Raw genomic sequence first — 16,482 nt, forward strand, 5'->3', positions numbered from 1 at the left:
CAACTGACCTTACGGTAAGAAAATTATCCAAGTAGGCCAGGCGCAGTGGCTCACGCCTATAATGCCAGCACTTTTGGAGGCCAAGGAGGGTGGATCACCTGAGGTCAGGAGTTCGAGGTTGGCCTGGCCAATATGGTGAAACCCTATCTCTACTAAAAATACAAAAATTAGCTGGGCATGGTGGTGGGCACTTGTAATCCCAGCTACTTGGGAGGCTGAGGCAGGAGAATTGCTTGAACCCGGGAGGTGGAGGCTGCAGTGAGTCGAGATCGCGCCATTGCACTCTGGCCTGGGCGATAAGAGTGAAACTGTCAAAAAAAAAAAAAAGAAAAGAAAAGAAAAGAAAATTACCCAAGTAGGCCTAACCTAATTACATGAGTACCTTTAAATCTGGGCCTAGAGGTCAGAGAGAAGGGGGTTCAGAAGTCAGGGAGACAAAGTATTGAAAGGATTTGACACACTTTTACTGGCTTAAAGATGGAAGAGCCAGGCCGGGTGCAGTGGCTCACACCTATAATTCCAGCACTTTGGGAGGCTGAGGCAGGTGGATCACGAGGTCAGCAGTTTGAGACCAGCCTGGCCAACACGGTGAAACCCTGTCTCTACCAAAACTATAAAAATTAGCCAGATGTGGTGGCAGGTGCCTGTAATCCCAGCTACTCGGGAAGCTGAGGCAGGAGAATCGCTTGAACCCGGGAGGCAGAGGTTGCAGTGAGCCAAGACTGCGCCATTGCACTCCAGCCTGGGCAACAGAGCAAGACTCCGTCTCAAAAAAAAAAAAGATAGAAGAGCCAAATGAGAACATGAAGATCCCCAGCTAACAGCCAGCAAGGAAACTGGAACCTTGGAGAACAAATACAAAACTGAATTCTACCAACAAAAATGAGCTTGGAAGTGGATTTTTATGCACAGCCTCTAGACAAGAACTCAGTCTGGCTAACACAATAATTTAGGCCTCATAAGGATTTATAATCTACTAAACTGAGAGCTAATAAATGGGTGCTATTACAAGCTACTACATTTGTGGTAATTTGTTATGCAGCAATAGAAAATAATTACATCATCTCAATAAGCAGCATCTTCAAACACACATTTGTTCCAGCCACAAAACCCCATGTCAATATAATACCAAGTTCTGCTGATCCTTTTTTTATTTTTTTAAATTTTAAATTTTTTTTTTTTTTTTTTTTTGAGATGAGTCTCCCTCAGTTGCCTAGGCTGGAGTGCACTCAATGGCGTGATCTTGGCTTACTACAACCTCCGCAATCTGGGTTCAAGTGATCTCCTGCTTAGTCTCCTGAATAGCTGGGATTACAGGCACCTGCCATTATGCCCAGCTAATTTTTGTATTTTTAGTAGAGATGGGGTTTCACCTTGTTGGCCAGGCTGGTCTCCAATCTCTGGCCTCAGGTGATCTGCCCACCTTGGCCTCCCAAAGTGCTGGGATTACAGGTGTGAGCCACCACACCTGGCCTTTGCAGATTCTTATTTCCTAATTACATCTCAAACACATTCACAATTGTTAACCTCAATTGTTACCAATTCTAAACCTTTATATTCCGTTTGAACTTCCACAGTAGTTTCCTACCTGGTTTCCGTTTGTATAATCTTTCTACCCACTGTCCTTATAGAAATAGGAGTCATCCCGTTACAAAGCAAAACTAATCTCAGCATTCTTCAACTGGAAATCTTTCAATGGCTTCACATTGCACTCAATGTCTAAACTCTAGAAACCCCTGCATGAAATGGCCCTGGCTCCCTTTTCAGCCCCACTTCCTGTGACTCTCCTGTTTGAATGTCACACTCAACCCAGACACCTTCCTTCCAGTAACCCCAGTGTGCCAAGCCATTTCCCACTGTGTTGGAAGACCATCTGTGTTGCCTCCTTTGACAGAAAGGCTTTGTCCCCCTACTCTTTACCCCACAATAGCCAGGGCCTCAGCTTCAACACGACTGCTTCCCAGAAGCTTGTCATCATCCCTTTTGGGCTCTCTCACAGAACTCTGTACTTCTTAACAGAGTGCATCATAATTGCACATAGGGTTATTTAGTGATTATGTATTTAAGGTCTCTCTCTTAGGTATTATACAACAAGTGTGGCAGCCAGGTCTAATATGCTCCCTACTAAAACCCAGCATCTAGTGCAGTGCCAGACACACAGTAGGAATTCAATAAACCCTTATGGGTGAATAAAACTGGCTGTTTTGCCCAACTTACACAAAACAAAAATAGGTCAAAGTTAGGAGTTTGATTTGCGTGTGGCCCCATTATGTTTGTTCTGTTTTAGCCCTAATTATGATGCTTCATTACACACAAATAACATTAGTATAAAGGTAAAAACACACGTAAAATCATGGGAGTGGGCTAGTGCAAATTTACCGCGAAGACTCTGTTCATGCTCTCTTCATGTAGCATCATATTTAGATAGAAAGTGTGACACTATCCTTACTACACATCTTAAATATTTCCTGTAGAAAAAAGCACATAATCTCACTTCAGATTATGATGATGTGATTAGAGGACAGAGTGCTTCAGTTGACTGAATTTTCCAGGTAATGGCGGAGAATTCTACTGACACAGAAAACTGCATGGTACAAAGACAGACCTGTGTATGATTCTCCACCTTTTTACCTCTAGCATTCTTTTAAGCATGTCCATTTTATTGTTTATCATTAGTATTTTTTAAAATTAAAAGTGCTTCTAGTTAATCAGAGACCTTACTACTTCTCTTTTTCGAAGAAATATAAAAATAGCATGAACACTATATGACAAAGATTTTATTTAAGAAGCAAAACCGGCCCGGCACGGTGGCTTACGCCTGTAATCACAGCGCTTCTTTGGGAGGCCGAGGCAGGTGGATCGCTTGAGCTCAGGTGGTTGAGGCTGCAGTGAGCTGTGATCACATCACTGCACTACAGCCTGGGCAACAGAACAAGACCCTGTCTCCAAAAAAAGAAAAAAAAAAAAAAAAAAAGAAGCAAAACACTGGACATAAAGTCAAATATCTTCCCTACTACTTACGTTTATATATAAAGTACTTATTTAATTATATATTTACCGAATCCTTGCCTTGGTCCAGAAAAGATGTAAGGCGAATTACCAGCATTAATTAAAGCATAAGAAAATAAGAAAGAACAAGGGCACAAAACACTGCCAGGATAAGATTCAATATGCATGCCAAACCATACTTCTAAGTGGTGTAGGCCTGAGATTTGACGCTTTCTAACAATCAACTTGATAAGAGGTCTGCTCAGCCACCCACTTCAGGGCATTCCTGTGAAAAACAGAACAGCTGGTCAAAAGCAGCACAGCTAGCCTTGGTGCTGAGATCAGAAAGGAATGCCTCCCTGGAGATTCATTAGAGAAGACACCATTCTACTTCTACAAAGAGTGACACTTGCTACCATTTTCTGGCAAAACAGTTGTTTATATAACTGACTGCTTCACATTCTGTTATCACCCTTAGTCACCTTTATCTTGGGGCAAAATTATCTCCTGGTTAATCCAATCTTAGTAAGTTGTATTAGTTTCCTGCTACTGAAGTAGAAAATTAACATAAACCTGATGGCTTATTAACACCATAAGTTCGTTTTCTTACAGTTCTGGAGATCAAAAGTCTGAAACTGGATCTCATGGAGCTCATATCAAGGTGACAGCAGAGATGTGTTCCTTTTGGATATGCTAGGGGAAAATCTGTTCCCCTGCTTCTAGAGGCTGTCTGCATTCCTTAGCTCATGGCCTCCCTTCCAGCAATGGCATCACTCTGATCTGTTTCCTCATCACATCTCCTCTTTTTCTCTGCTTCATCTTCACATCACCTTCTCTGACTCTGGCCCTCCTGTTTCCGTCTTATAAGGACTCTTGTGATTTCATTGAGCCCACATGGATTACCCAAAATAATCTCCCCATCTCAGGATACTTAATCACATCTGCAAGGTCTCTTTTGCCATGTAAGACAACTCCTTTGCAGGTTCCAGGGATTAGGATGGGGATATCTTGGGGGAGTGGTCATTACTAGCCTACCACACAAGACTTCATCATTTATTTGCTTGAAGCTACCTAAATTGTAAGAATAGTATTAGGAAAATCCATGTAACAGTAAGAGCCACAAGTGGAAAACTTAAAGTTTTTAAAATACAAGAATTAATGATATAATTATTTTAAGTACCAAATTCACTTTCTGTATTCCAGATAATAGGACACACAAAAATGTTATTTACACAGTTTTTGCTGAAAACACACTGACTATATAAAAAGAAGCACACCTACACAAAAACTTGAGTGTGAAATAAAATAACTGCAATACCCCAAGTATTATACTAAAAATCAGGAACTTTACTTCCTTATTCTCCCTGCAGTCACAGGGGAGGATGCCTACTGAATACTTTTTTAAAAAAGAAAGAAAAAAGTGAGACAGCCAGCTCACTCACAACTTTAGGAGTATATAAAATAGAACTTGTGTGATTTTTGGAGGAACAGCTGGCTACGCTTGAACCAAGAGGGACACTGCTAGAAACAAACATAATGAGGCCAAGGTTCTATTTCAGACCCTATTCATCTTCCCCGAAAAACAAAATGAATGTAGGAGTGATCATACCTTTGAGGTGCACAGAGAGATCTGGAAATCATGACGGGAGCTCAAAGGAGATAACTGTGACAACCCCTCCCTCCCACAGCACTTTAGGATTGACATCTCTCAACAGTGTATTTAATTGTGAAGCTTCAACTAACACATGATGTTATTATGTTAGATTTTCCCTAGAGCAGTTTTCACCAAGAATCAGCTTCTTCTTCACAGGGAAGAATTCAATCCTGTCCATCAAACCGCTTGTGTCTCCAGGAAGCCGAGGCTTCAGAATATTTCCTTGCTTTGGAGCAGAGGTTAACATTAGACTTAACATCTGAGGCTTTTCCCCGCTACAGACTACAAATACAAACTATACCTGAATCCCCCTTGACAGAAGGGGTAAGATGTCACCTTCTTTGCCCCATTAGATCATTTTCTTAATCTCTAAAATTCATGGTAGAAAGTTAAGAAGGGATTTTCTTTTAATGTCTAGGCTCTAGGGAACCAAGTTAGAGTACTATTAATAACTTATTCATATTTTAACCATCCCAATATACCCTATCAACAAAAGATAGAGCACAAGTTCTTCCTACTCTTCTTAAAGTGAGGAAAATGTGAAAAAAGAGCAAGTACTACAAAATAAAAATACAAACACACACACATGTTCAGTCATGTGTTGCTTAACAATGGGAACATGTTCTGAGAAATATCATTAGGCAATTTCATGGTCGCACAAACACCATAGAGTTTACTTACACAAACCTACATTGTACAGGTTACTACACACCTGCTGTATGGTATAGCCTATTGTTCCAAGGCTATAAACCTGTACAGCATGTTACTGTACTCAATACCATAGGCAACTGGAAAACAATTTTAAGTATTTGTGTATCTAACCAGAGAAAAAGTAGAGTAAAAATACAGTAATGCAATTTCATTGACCACAATCCATATGCAGTCTGCCATTGACCCAACTGTCATTATGCAGCTCATGAATATATATATTTACACATGTATAGTATAAAAAGGAGAGCTGCACTGTATTCATACATAACTACAACTGTCATTGAAATCTTTCAAAGTTTCTTACTGGGCTGCCTATAATCTCAGCACTTTGGGAGGCTGAGGCAGGAGGACTGCTTGAGGCCAGAAGTTCAAGGACAGCCTGGGCAACATAGCAAGACCCTAGCACTACAAAAAATAAAAAGAAAATTACCCAGGCATGCTGGTATGTGCCTATAGTCCTGGCTACTTGGGAGGCTGGGGCAGGAGGTTCACTTGAGCCCAAGAGTTTGAAGCTGCAGTGAACTATTATCACCACCGTATTCCAGCCTGGGCAATAGAGTAAGATCTTATCTTCAAAACAAAACAAAACAAAAGCATCTTATTGGCTTGTTTGTTTTTTGTTTTTGACGCAGTCTGACTCTGTCCCTCAGGCTGGAGTGCAGTCGCGCAATCTCAGCTCACTGCAACTTCCACCTCCCAGGTTCAAGCAATTCTCTTGCCTAAGCCTCCCAAGTAGCTGGGATTATAGGTATCAGCCACCATGCCTGGTTAATTTTTGTATTTTTAGTAGAGACGGGGTTTCACCATGTTGGTCAGGCTGGTCTCGAACTCCTGACCCCAGGTGATCCATTTGCCTCGGCCTCCCAAAGTGCTAGGATTACAGTTGTGAGCCACCACACCCAGCCAGTTTGCTTTTGTAAGCTATGTTTGTTTCAAAAAAATAAAATAAAATAAAAAACAAGTATCTTATTGGAAGTAATAGTTATGTTTCTTAAAAGCTAATTACAAATCAAATCATTATTAATGGAACCACATTCAAAAAGCAGCAACAACCATTGTTGTTTTTCAACGGATCCAACATGAATCCTTTGGTAAAACAGGATGATCTTTTAAAGTAAATCACAGGGTCAGGCGTGGTGGCTGATGTCTGTAATTCCAGCCATTTGGGAGGTCGAGGCAGTTGGACCACGTGAGATCAGGAGTTCAAGACCAGCCTGGCCAACACTGTGAAACCCCACGTCTACCAAAAAATACAAAAATAAGCTAAGCATGGTGGTGTGTGGTGGTGCACACCTATAGTTCCAGCTAGTTGGGAGGCTTAGGTGGGAGGATCACTTGAACCCAGGAAGCAGTGGTTGCAGTGAGCTGAGATCACACCATTACACTCCAGCCTGAGCGACAGGGTGGGACCCTGTCTAAATAAAAATAAATAAATTAATTAATTAATAAAGTAAATCACTAGCCAGGTATGGTGGCTTGTACCTGTAATCTCCACACTTTGGGAGGCAGAGATGGGAAGCCTGCTTGAGCCCAGGAGTTCAAGACCAGCCTGGGAAACATAGTGAGATCCTGTCTCAATAAAATGAAATTTTAAAATACAACAACAATAAAGTAAATCACCACTCTGGACTTTTTATCATGACACATCCTTTTATTTTATTTTTTATTTTTTTGAGACAAAGTTTTGCTGTTGTCGCCCAGGCTGGAATGCAATGGGGCGATCTCGGCTCACTGTAACCTCCGCCTCCTGGGTTCAAGCAATTCTCCTGCCTCAGCCTCCAAGTAGCTGGGATTACAGGTGCATGCCACTGCACCCAGCTAATTTTTTGTATTTTTAGTAGAGATGGGTTTTCACCATGTTGGCCAGGCTAGTCTCGAACTCCTGTCCTCAGGTGTTCCACCCGCCTCAGCCTCCCAAGGTGCTGGGATTACAGGCATGAGCCACCAGCCGAAACATCCTTTTATGATTTAAAAAAAAAAAAAAAAAAACCCCACCCAAACCAACTAGGAATAGAAGAGAACTTTGTCAACCTGATAACATCTATGAAAAACTCACAGCAAACCTCGTACTCAGTGGTAGAAGACTAAAGCCTTCCCCCCAGGATCAGGAAAAGACAAGGAACTAAGTTTGTTTATAAGAGAATTTCCATGGAAATGCCACAGAAGAGCCTTAATGCCGGTAAATACTTTGATTATAACTCAGTCCAACACCTTTACTTTATGAGCCAAAAAACATTTTGGCTCAGAAAGGCAAAATGACTTACCCCAGGTCACATAGCAAATCAGGGGCTGACTTAGAACTACAGTCCACTCTCTACCTCTGTTAAATCTTTACTTCAGGCCAGATGCAGTGGCTCACACCTGTAATCCCAGCACTTTGGGAGGCCCAGGCAGGTGGATCATCTGAGGTCCGGAGTTCAAGACCAGCCTGGCCAACATGGCAAAACCCCATCTCTACTAAAAAAAAAAAAAAAAAAAAAAAAAAAAATTAGCTGGGTGTGGTAGTGGGTGCCTGTAATCCCAGCTATGTGGGAGGCTGACGCAAGAGAATCACTTGAACCCAGGAGGTAGAGGTTACAGTGAGCCAAGATCAGCACTACACTCCAGCCTGGGCAACAGAGGAGACTCCACCTCTTAAAAAAAAAGATTTACTTAAAAGACTGTAAATATGGATACCAGTAACCAAATAGATAAGATCTTTAGTTGGTGGCAGAAATCAATCAAGAATATTTTAGGGAGACTAGACAGAGGTATCACCAAAAAAGAAAACTACAGACAAAGATTTCTTATGAATATAGACACAAATCCTTAATAAAATACAAGGAAACTGAATCCAGCAACAAAGAAAAAGGATTCTATACCATGGCAAACAGATTTATCCCCAGGAATACAAGGTTGGCTTAACATCCAAAAATTAATTAATGTAATACACCATATGAACAAAACAAAAAAACATGGTTATCTCAATAGATGCAGAAAAAAGCATCTGACAAAATCCAACACTCATGATTTAAAAAAACACCCAAACAAACTAGGAGCAGAAGGGAAGTTCTTCATTCTGATAAAATACATCTATGAAAAACTCATAGCTAACCCCATACTCAGTGGTAGAAGACTAAAGCTTTCATCCTAGGATCAGGAATAAGACAAGGATGTCTGCTCTTGCCAATTCTAATGAACCACACTGAAGGTTCTAGCTAAGGCAATTAATCAGGAAATTGAAAGAAAAGGCATCTGGACTGGAAAGAAAGAAGTAAAACTATCTCTATCCATGGCTAACACAATCTTATAAATAGAAAATCTTAAGGTGTCCACTAAACTATTAGAAGCAATAAACTAATTCAGCAAGGTTGCAGGACACAATATAAAAAGTGTGTCTCTACACTCTTGGAATGAACAATCCAAAAATAAAATTAAGAAACCAGTTCTTTTACAATAGCATCAAAAAAATAAAAAATACCTAGAAATAAATTTAACAAAAGAAATGCAAATTTATACTCTGAAAAATGAAAAACACTGTTGAAAGAAATTGAAGACAACCAAAATAAATGGAAAGACATCTCATGTTCATAGATCAGAGGACTTAACATTGCTAAGATGGCAACACTCCCAAAGTTTACCTACAAATGCGATGCAATCCCTATCAGAATGCCACTGAGCTGGCTTCTTCGCAGACACTAACAAGCTGATCCTAGAATCCATATGGAAATACAAGGAATCCAGAATAACCAAAGCAATGTTGAAGAATAAGGCTCACACTTCTCAATTTCAAAACTTAACTAAAAAATTGTAGTAGTCAAGGCAGCATGGTACTGGTATAAAAAGAGACATACAGATTAGTGGATGAGAACTGAGAGCATAAAATAAATAAACCCATACATCTATAGTCAACTGATTTTCAATAAGGGTGCCAAGACAATAAAATGGAGAAAGCATAGTCTTTTCAGTTAATGGTGCTGGAATAATTGGATATTTACATGCAAAAGAATGAGTCTGAATCATTACCTCACATGATATCCAACTATTACCTTAAAATGGATCAATGATCTAAAACAGCTAAAGCCATAAACTCTTAGAAGAAAACAGAGACATCAATCTTCATAATCTTGAATTAGTCAATGATTTCCTACACACAAGAATAAAATGGAAAAAAAAAAGTTTCATCAACATTAAAGACTTTTAGGGCCAGGAGCAGTGGCTCATGCCTGTAATCCTAACACTTTGGGAGGCTGAGGCGGGTGGAACCCTTGAGGACAGGAGTTCAAGATCAGCCTGGTCAACACGGTAAAACCCCATCTCTATTGAAAATACAAAAATTAGCCAGGCATGGTGGCACATGCCTGTAATCCTAGCTACTCGGGTAGCTGAAGCATGAGAATTGCTTGAACCCAGGAGGCAGAGGCTGTAGCAAGGCAAGATCATGCCACCGCATTCCGCCTGGGCAACAGAGTGAGAATCTGTCTCAAAAAAAAAAAAATTAAAGACTATTAGCCCAGGCACAGTGGCTCACGCCTATAATCCCAATACTTTGGGAGGCCGAGGAGGGAGAATCACTTAAACTCTGCAGTTTGAGACCAGCCTGGGCAACATAGCAAGACCCCATCTCTATTATTTAAAAAAAAAAAAAATTTTTTTTAATTAAGACTTTTGTGCTCCTAAGGATACCATCAAAAAAGTGAAAAGACACTCATTTATGGAAGAAAATATCTGCAAACTATATTCCTAATAAGAGACATGTACCTAAAATACATAAAGAACTCTCATATCTCAATAATAATAATAAAAAAAAAAAGACAAACTAGCCAATTTTTTTTTTTTTTTTTTTTTTGAGACGGAGTCTCGCTTTGTCGCCCAGGCTGGAGTGCAATGGCCGGATCTCAGCTCACTGCAAGCTCCGCCTCCCAGGTTTACGCCATTCTCCTGCCTCAGCCTCCCGAGTAGCTGGGACCACAGGCGCCCGCCACCTTGCCCGGCTAGTTTTTTGTATTTTTTAGTAGAGACGGGGTTTCACTGTGTTAGCCAGGATGGTCTCGATCTCCCGACCTCGTGATCCGCCCGTCTCGGCCTCCCAAAGTGCTGGGATTACAGGCTTGAGCCACCGAGGCCGGCCTAGCCAATTTTTAAATAGGCAAAGGATCTGAATCAACATTTCTCCAGAGGTATACAAATGGCCAATAAGCACATGAAAAGATGCTTGTCATTAGGCATTCGGGAAATGGAAAATCACTTCACACTCCCTATATAGGATAAGCAAAAAGACAGACAACATTGTTTAGGCTGTGAAGGAATCAGAGGCCTCATACATTGCTGATGGGAATATAAAATGGTACAGCCACTCTGGAAAACAGTTTGGCAGTTTCTTACAAAGTTAAACACAGACTTTGTTTAACTTTGTTTTAACAAGTGATCCAGCAGTTTTACTTCTGTTATATACCCAAGAGAAATAAACATAGGTCCACGCAAAAACTTGTCCACAAATGTGCAAAGCAGCACAATAGCCAAAAGGTGGAAACAACCCAAATTTCAAACAACTGGTGAATGGATAAACAAAACTTGGTATATCTACACAATGGAACACAATTTATCAACAACAACAACAACAAAATGAAGTACGGATGCATGCTACAGATAGATTAATTGTGCCAGGCATGTTGGCTCACGCCTGTAATCTCAGTACTTTGGGAGGCCCAGGTGGGATGATCACTTGAGCCCAGGAGTTGGAGACCAGTGTGAGCATAATGAGATTCTGTCTCTACCAAAAAATAATAAATTAGCCAGGTGTGGTGGTGCATGCCTGTAGTCCCAGAGTTACTCAGGAGGCTGAGGCAGGAGGATCTCTTAAGCCCAGGAGTTCTGAGATTATAGTGAGCCATGATCACACCACTGCACTCCAGCCTGGATAGATTCCGTCTCTAAAAAACAAAACAACAATGAAAGACATAGCATGGTAGGTTCCACCTTGCTCTCTCTCGGATCACTTGTTCTTGGGGAAATCAGCTCCCTGTCATGAGAACGCTCAAGCCACGCTATAGAGAGGTCCACATGGCAAGGAACTGAAGCAATCTGCCAACATGTGAGTGAACCATTTTGGAAGGGGAATCACTAGACCCAGACAAATCTGCAGGTGACTGCAGTCCTGGCCAACATCTTGACTTCAACCTCATGAGAGTCTCTGAGTTAGAACCAAGAAGCGTCCTGTGTTAATTCACTTAGGATTAAAAAAAGAACCAACAAGCTAAGCCACTCCTAAATTCCTGACCCACACAAATCATGTTGTTTAAGCCACTAAGGTTTGGAGTAATTTGTTACACCACAATAGATAAACTTCCTCGACCTTCTCCTCAATGTTAGGCTCTCTCTCCTAATAACAGGCATCTAAGTAAATGTCTTCCCAGCAACTCCTCCTCTTCTTAGAGTTTAGTTTTATCCCTATCCATGTTTACAGAAATTGCTGCCATGTTACAAAAACATGATTCCATCCCTTGGCCTTAGGTGAATGATCCAAAAGTGGATACCTCACCAAAGGCAGGCCAAAAATGCCCTTCCCTGAGATCTTTATAACTGAAGCTGAGAAGAAGGCGGTGTCTTTTCAGTAGCAGAAGCTGTAGGATGTAAAACTTGGAGTCTATCAACACCATGATCTTTCCCACGTGGGAAAAGTGGCACGGTGGTGGGGAAGAATGAAGCCATCACATAGAGACAAGCAGAGTTCAAGGTAGACAAAATACAGACAATGCTAAGTTTCTGGTTCCAATGGTTCCTGATGCAACCCTGTTCTTCCAGTGGACAAACCATACATGTCCTATCACCTAAACATCTAAAATGGCACCCAGTATGTAAGAGGAAATAAAATATTTCCTAAACAAGTGGGTAAGATAAGCCAATATCCTTCCAACAATATCCTTTTTGTTATTGTTGTTGAAGCATCAGATTTGATTATTTGAAAGCTAGAAGTCCTAACCTATTCTTTGCTAACTTAATACTTGTATGTCCCTTTACTATTATACTTACAGCAGTATTATCTTTTTTTTTTTTTTTGGAAATGGAGTCTCGCTCTGTTGCCAGGCTGGAGTGCAATGGCAATGTCGGCTCACTGCAATCTCCTGCCTCAGCCTCCCGAGCAGCTGGGACTACAGGTGCGCACCAAAATGCCCAGCTAATTTTTAGCCAATTTTTTGTATTTTTAGTAGAGACAGGGTTTCACCACGTTGGCCAGGATAGTCTCCATCTCTTGACCTCATGATCCACCCACCTCAGCCTCCCAAGGCAGTATTATCTTAATTACTGGTTTATATGGCCTCCTCCCCTACTACTAGAGGGCAGGACATTTTCTTAGTCGATGCTTAAGAAATGTATGTTTAAGTGATCTGTTCAATCCTATAATCTGCATTCTTCAGTCACTGTCATCCACTTATCAACCATCTAACATCTGCAAGGCATTGGTAATACAATAAACTTACTAGACTTGCTCCTGGATTCTCATGCATTCAATGAATTCATTCAACAAATATTAAGTACCTACTATATGCCAGGAGCTGCAAATAAACAAAGGACATGGTGCCTGCCTGCCCTCAAGGACCTTACAGTCTAATACAGACAAGTAAATGGACTACTATAGTACCGTGTGTTAAATGTTACTGAAGAGATACATACAGGCAGCTAAGCAGCCGCAAAGATTATGGCGAATTTACACTCTACATGAGAAGACTGGACATATACAGAAAAAGATAATAGCCAGGCAATGCGACACAGGCTAAGCACTAAATGAGTGATTTGTTTCCCCAATTACACTGGATTAATTCACACACTTCCAGATAAGACACTATTATGGAATGATTTTTATATATACATTCAACTAACATTTCCTAAGGGCCCACTATATGCCAAGCAACCCACTTAGCACTTTTCCAACAGTGTCTTATTCAATTCTCACATTTTGTAGATTAAAGATGTGAATCTGAAAGGGTGAAGTGACTTGTCCATGTCTACATATTAAACCGCAGAGATGGGATTTAGAATCATGTCTTCCAACTCCACATCCTTTCATGGGACATATTTTGCTTTTTCATTCATCCTACGGAATACAACAAAGTGTTCTGCAAAAATGAGCAACCACCAACTGCCAGTCTGATATAACTAGATGCTTGTCCACATTCTGAGATGGGACCATATCAGATCAAATTACTTTGGTGCCTATTATAGCATCATGTGCTGAAAGAAGTGCAGTTGGCTGAAGATGAGCAACTCTTTCAAGTTATATTTTAACAGTGTTTTTGACCACTATATCCGGTCAGTTGTCCCAGTGTTCAGTAATAAATCAAAACTGTCATTTCCTTTGACAGTTAACAGCACTAATGAATTCAGTATAATCTCACCATCCATCAGAAAAATTTCTAAAATGCAAACTTGAAGCTGATGATTCACACAGTTAGAAGAGAGGGGGAAATAAAGCAGTACTCACTGTTTTCTACAAAACTAGCATTGTTTGCAAAATCCAGAAACCGAGCAGTTGGTTAACTACTAATAACAAGCAGGTTGCTCCTTGGTCATTTAGCAAAAAGCTGCTTGTTGCACCACAGTCGATAGCTGAGAAGCATATGACTTCAAGTACTTTTGCTGTACAGTAGGATTCCATACATATAAATCAGTGGATCATTATGTAAGACAAGAAAAAATTCAAAATCTTCGCACCAGAAAGCACCTGACACTAAGCGTGGCACAAATCCGAATAAATGTATATTGAGTAAACTATATAAAAGCCTTTTGAAAATATCAGTTGTCTATGAAATTGAGAGAAGAAAAAGCAAATTACCTGAATCCATATAGGTTATGTTAGGAACTAAAAAATATGAAATAGCTGGCTCAAGAGGTATAACAGATTCACAAAGACCAAAAAAACAATGTTTACAAATGTTGAATTAAGAAGCATGAATTTGAGATTTCTCTTGAATTAAGTCACCACACTGGCACCCAATGGAATGCTAATAGGCAATCTCAGTAGAAATAACAAAAACTGAAAGAACTGATGGACAGAGCTAACTTTCCAATCTGTTCAAAACAGAAACAAGATGTACTAGTGAACACCTGAATTCCGCCGTTTCAGCTTTGTACCTTCACAATTAAATAATATCCTGGCCGGGCGCAGTGGCTTACGCCTGTAATCCCTCCCGCACTTTGGGAGGCCGAGGCGGGAGGATCACCTGAGGCTGGGAGTTCGCGACCAGCCTGACCAACATGCAGAGACCCCCCCTACCCTCGCCCGCCTGTCTCTACTAAAAATACAAAATTAGCCGGGCGTGGTAGCGCATGCCTGTGATCCCAGCTATCCCAGCTACTCGGGAGGCTGAGGCAGGAGAATCGCTCGAACCCGGGAGGCAGAGGCTGCGGTGAGCCGAGATCATGCCACTGCACTCTAGCCTGAGCAACAAGAGTGAAATTCCGTCTCAAAAAAAAAAAAAAAAAAAAAAAAAAAAGAATATCCCAATATGCCAAAGCAGCTCTGTCAAAAACCTTCAACGCTCACAAACATATCTAATAACGAACGCCTCATTAAAATGTACTATCTGTTCAGAGAAAAAAAGTATTAACATATCTACAATACGAGACTGGGCTCCAAGAATATAAACCCAAATTGTACTGATTGGTCTGAATAAGCATTTTCCAAAATGAACAACCCGAACCTACACAACGAATACATTTAATTAGTTATAAAGCTTAAGACAACGCTAGTGATCTCAAACATTAGAACGTACGCGCTGAAGCCTGCTCCTTAGTTCCTTTTACCTGGAGCTTTAAATTTACAGAGCCATCATCTCCAGAGACCTCTGAAGGAAATTCAAGGCCAAGTATAGTATTTCATAAGTGAGAATAAAGGCACTCAATCCCTGGAGCCCGCGATTCCCGTTCCTGTCTCTAGACTGGACTCGGTAAAAGCCCGAGGCGCAACACCCCGTTTATCTCTTACGGGACCCCAGCACCTTAGCGGATGGCTCCACAGAGCCCACCTGGACCCCCATCGATGGGAGCAGAGGGGCGGAGCAGGGAGTCACGCTCCAAAACAAAGCGCCGCTCGCCCCACGCTGAGGCAGGCGCACCTTTCGCCCCGACAGGACGCAGACACACATGTGTCACCTGTGCGGGAAGGGGGAGCAGCGACATCCTCGGAGGTGCGTGCCACAGGCAGCGGTTGGCAGCTGCTCTGGCCCCGATGCCTGGTGCCCGCGGCTCATTCCCGGGCTGGGGAAAACTTTCGGCCGCCTCCCCTCGGGCGCGCCCCCACCTCCCGGGACCCCCGGGGCACGTGCCCCGACCGCGACGCCCCGCCCCTCCGCGCCCACGGCTCCGGCCCCGCGCCCCCAGCCCCGCGCGGGCACCCGCGTGCCCTCAGGCGCGCCCCCGCGCCGGGCCCGGCCGGCAGAGGGCGGGGTCGCTCACCAGTCCGCAGCTCGTGCTTGACCGTGAGGAGCTGCTCTTCCCCGTCGCCGCCGTCCGCGCTGGTCCCCGCGGCGCCGCCGCTGCTGCCGCCCTTCTCCTCCATCTTCTCCTTTTTTCCGATGCCGCGGGTCGCTACGAGGGGAACCCAGGAGACAGCAGACGCCCGTCCCCTCGCAGCCGCTGCCGCAGCCCCAGGAGCCGGGGTGCGGCGGCTCCAGAACTCGGACGCAAAGACGAGTCTCTTTCCCGCTCTGGCCGCACGGCTCGCTCCTCGCCTCCTCCCCCTTCGGCGGGCACCGCTAGTACCGCGCAACCAAACCGCCCCCTGCTCTACCGCCGCCTCCTCAGGCCGCTCCGCCCACAGCCAGCAAGGTAAGGGAGCCATTCGAGCCGCTTTCGCTGATTGGGCACAGGGCGCGCGCGTCTGCCAACGCCGGCTCCAATTGGGCACTCCGCTGTGACGTTTCACTAGCCGCCCCGCCCCGCTCCTGGAATTGTTGTTGCTTGGCGGGGAGGCAGGAGAGGGAGGAGCGCAGCCACTCCGATTGGTGAGACCCAAAGTTCTGCCCCGCCCATTTCCTCTAGTGCGCACGCGCAGTCAAGACCTTCCCTTCCCTGACCTCCCCAGAATGGTCACACCCCTTATTCCCCAGCTTCGATCTGTTAGTAAACAGTGTCTAGTAGTCAGGAGGCGC

General features: G+C 42.8%; 2 protein-coding genes across 8 annotated transcripts in view; one reads left to right on the forward strand and one right to left on the reverse strand.

Moving 5' to 3' along the window:
* Nucleotides 1-16,096, reverse strand: part of RPS6KA5 (ribosomal protein S6 kinase A5) — a 198,988-nt gene extending 182,892 nt beyond the window's left edge. For 3 of the 5 annotated variants that reach the window (XM_028851750.2, XM_001088246.5, XM_077941612.1), the window contains exon 1: nt 15,788-16,096. In XM_028851750.2, coding sequence (XP_028707583.1) covers nt 15,788-15,890 — 103 coding nt within the window. In that variant the 5' untranslated portion in view covers nt 15,891-16,096. Of the gene's footprint in view, nt 1-15,484; nt 15,670-15,787 lie in introns of those variants that run through there. The other 2 variants (XM_077941611.1, XM_077941613.1) reach the window with 2 other exon arrangements.
* The window catches only part of DGLUCY (D-glutamate cyclase), a 164,218-nt gene continuing 163,590 nt past the window's right edge, over nt 15,855-16,482 (forward strand). For all 3 annotated transcript variants that reach the window (XR_013396483.1, XR_013396482.1, XM_015144368.3), the window contains exon 1: nt 15,855-16,159. Coding sequence is in view for 1 of the 3 variants with exons in the window: in XM_015144368.3 (XP_014999854.3) it covers nt 15,907-16,159 (253 nt within the window). In the remaining 2 variants the exon portion in view is untranslated. The remainder of the gene's footprint in view (nt 16,160-16,482) is intronic.

The sequence above is a fragment of the Macaca mulatta genome, chromosome 7 (genome assembly GCF_049350105.2).
Source record: "Macaca mulatta isolate MMU2019108-1 chromosome 7, T2T-MMU8v2.0, whole genome shotgun sequence".
NCBI lineage: Eukaryota > Metazoa > Chordata > Mammalia > Primates > Cercopithecidae > Macaca > Macaca mulatta.